This window comes from Syzygium oleosum, unplaced genomic scaffold (assembly GCF_021117445.2).
Source record: "Syzygium oleosum isolate NSW1041296 unplaced genomic scaffold, Sole_v2.1 Sole_v2.07, whole genome shotgun sequence".
In the NCBI taxonomy this organism is placed as follows: Eukaryota; Viridiplantae; Streptophyta; class Magnoliopsida; order Myrtales; family Myrtaceae; genus Syzygium; species Syzygium oleosum.
In genome coordinates this window covers 7923104-7927874 of record NW_026607491.1, presented here as the reverse complement: position 1 = coordinate 7927874, position 4771 = coordinate 7923104, and the positions used below count along the sequence as shown (strand labels likewise).

Here is a 4771-nt window from a genome sequence, read left to right as displayed (position 1 = left end):
CCACAAACTTCATCTTCTTTCTCCCCTCCCCCCCCCTCTCTCTCTCTTTCGAATTCCTGATGAGACGTGCTAAATTTCATCAGATGATTTTGAAAGAAAGAAAGGGTCAAGCCATAGAAAATTATCTTCGTCTTCTGTATCCATCTGCTTGTACCTAACGGAGACTGTGCGGTACTGATTCTTGGATGCAACTTCTCTCTCTTTCATCAAATAGATAGATTATTCCATAACGCCATCGGACCGAACTTCTTTTCTTTTTCTTTTTTCTTTTAAAAACGCGACGTGGGCAATCAATCACGATGAATAAATATGTGGAGTCTTAGGTGTATGTACGAGTACCAGTAGTTTTTACCCTCATGTGAAAATAGTTGGGTAATATTTTTGTCTAGGGTAAATCATTGCATTCAACAGTCAACTGTTGCAGTTTCTTCATTCTGTATCATCTTTGAGAGGAAATAAGTACCCCTCTTTATTAGATGCAAACTCTGCTTAAACAATCATTTTTGTCACCAGAGAGAGAGAGAGAGAGAGAGAGAGAGAGAGAGAGCCTGCAGAAACCCAAGAGAGTCTCTGACAAAGAAAAGATTTGCTCATCTTTCTCCATCTCATGATCATGTGAAAGAGAAAGACACACTTTGATGGATCTGGTTCGAGACACACACACACACATATTTATATTTCATTCTCTCGTGTGTTTATCTTTTTACCCATTATTGGCTTTTGTACTCTCTCTCTCTGTCTCTGCAACCTCCTTTGATGGTGGATTCCTCCTATAAATACATCCGCTCTTCTCACTCCTCGTCTTTTCTCCACGTTCGTCACCTGTGATTTGCTGAAACCCTCTCTCTCTACCTCTCTCCGAGGCTTCAGTTTCAAGAATTTCAGCAGCATATCAAGATGGGATGTTTGTCATTGCTTCCAAAAAGTTGTTGATTGAGTAAGAGATCAAACAAGAGTGTGCAGATCTCGAGATCGAGTCCGTACTTGCTTTGCACTTTCTTGACAGTGGATATTATTTTCAGACCCAACTCCTCTCTCGGAATCTCATGGCGACGTACTTTCATGGGAGCTCCGAAATCGAAGCCACTGACGGCTTGCAGACACTTTACATCTTGAACCCTAGCTTCATCCCCTACTCCAGCGCGGCCCACGACGCCAGCGCCCCCAATACCCTCTTCTTGAATCCTATGGGGAGTGCCACACAACCAGCTCACGCTCCACCGTTGAACCACAACCACTTCGTCGGGATTCCGCTTTCCGGACCCGCAGCACCGTTTGGACCTGCTGGATCGGACGTAGACCTCTCTCGTCTGCACGAGATTCCGTCCCTTCACAGCGTAGCTCCAAGGGTTCGGCCTAACCACCCATGGGGTCAGCCAGATACATCGGCTGCCTCCGCAGACCAGCTCCAGATTTGCTCGGCGACCAACTCCGCTGGGGTCTCACCCTCTCAGCGCGGCCTGTCTCTGAGCCTCTCCACGGAGCAATCGTCGCTCATGTCGCTCTCAAGGGAGAGCGACATCCGTGGGCACAGCCACCATCAAGTTTTGGGGGTCAACAAGGAAAGGGTGTCGGCGCGGAACTCATCCTCGTCGGTCTCGAACGTGGTCTTGGGCCTGCACGGCGTCCTTCTGGGGTCAAAGTACTTGAAGGCGGCGCAAGAGCTATTGGACGAAGTCGCTCATGTCGGGAAAGAGATGGAGAATCGCTCATCAGCTGAGGGTGCTAATAAAGAGAAAACTAAACTCGGTAACAAGGATTCAAGTAAGGACGAGAAAAAAGTTGAATCATCATCAAGTGGGAGTGAGCTCGGTATGGCTCAGAGACAGGAGCTTCAAATGAAGAAGGCCAAGCTTGTTGACATGCTGGATGAGGTATACATAACATATGTACATATGTGCAATCGCAATATAGTATGTTTCTCAAAGGTATTTAGCTTGACTACATGTGAATAGTGAATCCTTAGATATCTGTATTATTGGAGATTGGCGTGAAGCGTATGGGGTGATGCATAAGTTGTTGTTAAACGGTTTTTTGGGTCATTGTCAAGCTAATCATGCCTAATCACTTTGTAAGATCTCAATTGAGAAGAATGTCCTGCTGAAACTCCAAAGTGGTTTAACTGAGAAACTGATATAGTGTTAGATTGCTAGCTAGTTTCTGATACTACACCACAATGAAATATTCAATTTTTGCTAGTTTTCTACTCTCTCTCTCTCTCTCTCTCTGAGTTTCAGTCTGTCTTCTAAACATTCCTACTGCCAAAGTGCTAGTGATAGTTTTGGAGACAATGATCAAGGCATTATGATTGTCTAGCTACCTAGCCTTTAGGTATTTTCTCTCTAAAAGCATTCCCGTTCGTTCTTGACATTTAGCTTATGAAATGACAACACAAAATTGTATGACCATTATTCGATACCTTGTGTACAAGCAGTGGAAAAAAAAATATGTTCACTAATTAGATTAAGTCAGTCATCCGTATGCATATTCTTAGTCATTGTATTGATCATATTCGGTGGATATTATGGGATCCATAATAATATTGTCACATTTGTGTGGGCATTCATTTCTCTACCCTGCACATATACAGAAAAGATTTCCTTCTTATTCACTTCCTTTTCATTTACTTTTTCCTTATGAACCATGAAGGTGGAGCAGAGATACAAACAATACCACAACCAGATGCGACTAGTAGTCTCCTCGTTTGAGCAAGCCGCTGGCATCCGTGCAGCGAAATCGTACACCGCCCTGGCCCTGCAGACGATATCCAGGCAGTTCAAGTGCCTCAAGGATGCTATCTCATCGCAGATCAAGGCCACAGGCAGGAGCTTAGGCGAGGATGACTGCATGGGCGCAAAAATGGAGGGCTCGAAATTGAGGTACGTCGACCATCATTTCCAACAGCAAAGGGCACTTCACCAGCTGGGAATGATCCATCAGAACAACACTTGGAGACCGCAACGAGGACTGCCGGAGCGCGCCGTTTCAGTGCTTCGCGCCTGGCTCTTCGAACACTTCCTCCACCCGTAAGTACCTTGATCTAGCTCAGTTTATTACCCTAAAAGACATACGTCCGAAGGTAATTTCGATCAACTCTAGATCATAAGAGTAATTTAAACCATGTTCATGGTCAACGACCACGCTTTATGTTTGTGTTTCGATTGTGCATTCAACATTCCGGCTTGTTGCAATCGCAGCTATCCCAAAGATTCGGATAAACACATGCTCGCAAAACAAGCGGGACTAACCAGGAGCCAGGTACGTAATGAACGGGTCCAACTCAAGATCATAATCTTCTTACAAGTTTCCAGTTGGATTGACTATGCATCCCATTCTCGTATATTTTCGAATTTTCCGTGAAGCTTGTATACAGAACAGTGAATGCGACTCGAAATTACAGGTGTCTAATTGGTTCATCAATGCTCGGGTTCGCCTCTGGAAGCCCATGGTCGAAGAAATGTACTTGGAAGAGACCAAGAGCCGAGAACAAGCTGGGTCTGAGAACGGCACGATTCGCAGGGCCGCCACCAAAACCAACAAGGACGCCGGTTCAAAATCCATATCGCAAGAAGACGATGCTTTTGGAATGAACAACTCCATCAAATCCTTCCAATCAAACCCGAATAAGGCCCTCAATCGAGCCACCATTTCGCCCTCTGAGAACTCCAACTCAACCTCCTCGACGTCTCCCATGGCCTGCTCTATCCCTCCGCCTCCCGGCTTCACTCTGATCGGACCGTCATCCAACATAGAAGCCGGGATTGCCCCAAGTCCTAAAAAGCCGAGGATGAGCCCCAACTTGATGAATCCGCATGGTATCATTCTCTCAAGGGACATGGACATGAAGGGGGGTGAGCCGAGCCGAGGGCTCAGTGCCGGCGCCGGCGGCGGCCACGAGTACGTCCATGGTGGGTTCGGCGCATTCTCAATGGGAAACATCGAAGGGAGATACGGGAACGGCGTCGCTCTCACTCTCGGCCTACCGCATGGGGATCAAAGCCCTTCACTCTCAGTCTCAGCAACCCCACAGAATTATTTCCCCAACCAAAGCATGAATAATCATCAACTGGGAAGGACTAAACTTGTGGTGGGAAATGGTGGTGAGGCTGATTTCTTCGGGATTGCTGGTGCTCCACAACCATCTCAATCGGGCTCAATAAATTATGAGGCCATCGACATCAGCAACAGGAAAAGATTTGCAGCCCATCTGTTGCCTGATTATGTTGCTTGATCGATAGCATCAAGATAAAGATCTGATGACGATGCAAATCTCTCCAATTGTTTAATGGGCAATTTATTGCTTGCCCATAACCATGGAGGTATCTTTCTGTACGATATATATCATAGAGATAGAGATTGGTTGAGACAGAAGAGATTAGTGTAAATGAACAAGTATTGTAGTAATATACATGCAAAATAGGAAGCTTTCCAGAGTTTTCTCGGAGCTCAGATTATATATATATTCGAAGGATTGTGGATGTTCAAATGTTTTGATCGCTTTGCAGATGAACGCGACGAATAATGCAATTGGAGACGTATACTTAGGAGTTAATTAATGTAGTACTATACTTTGTATTTAATCTGTCTCCTACATCACTGCGAGATGGCATCGGCATCATAAGTTTAGCTTAGTTTAAATCATCTGATTAATTATTCTGCAGAGAATTCCATGCAAGAAGATCGAGTTCGTAGTTAGGATGGTGGAATTCACATCATTTATAACTACGTACTATATTTGCTATGCTACCATTGTCGTTGGGGAGTCCATATA

At 45.1% G+C, this 4771-nt stretch overlaps 1 protein-coding gene across 3 annotated transcripts; it reads left to right on the top strand.

The window, feature by feature from the left end:
- The first annotated feature begins 342 nt into the window (after window positions 1-342).
- LOC115677162 (BEL1-like homeodomain protein 1) lies at window positions 343-4433 on the top strand. 3 transcript variants are annotated; one of them, XM_056313040.1, is made up of 5 exons: window positions 343-615; window positions 1023-1874; window positions 2650-3026; window positions 3198-3258; window positions 3401-4433. In XM_056313040.1, exons 2-5 carry the CDS (start codon window positions 1047-1049, stop codon window positions 4229-4231), a joined length of 2097 nt encoding a protein of 698 aa, XP_056169015.1. In that variant the 5' UTR covers window positions 343-615; window positions 1023-1046; the 3' UTR covers window positions 4232-4433. The 3 variants fall into 3 exon arrangements, with proteins under 3 accessions (XP_056169015.1, XP_056169014.1, XP_030456118.1); XM_056313039.1 differs by having other exon boundaries at window positions 343-937; XM_030600258.2 differs by having other exon boundaries at window positions 346-1874.
- The last annotated feature ends 338 nt before the right edge of the window (window positions 4434-4771 follow it).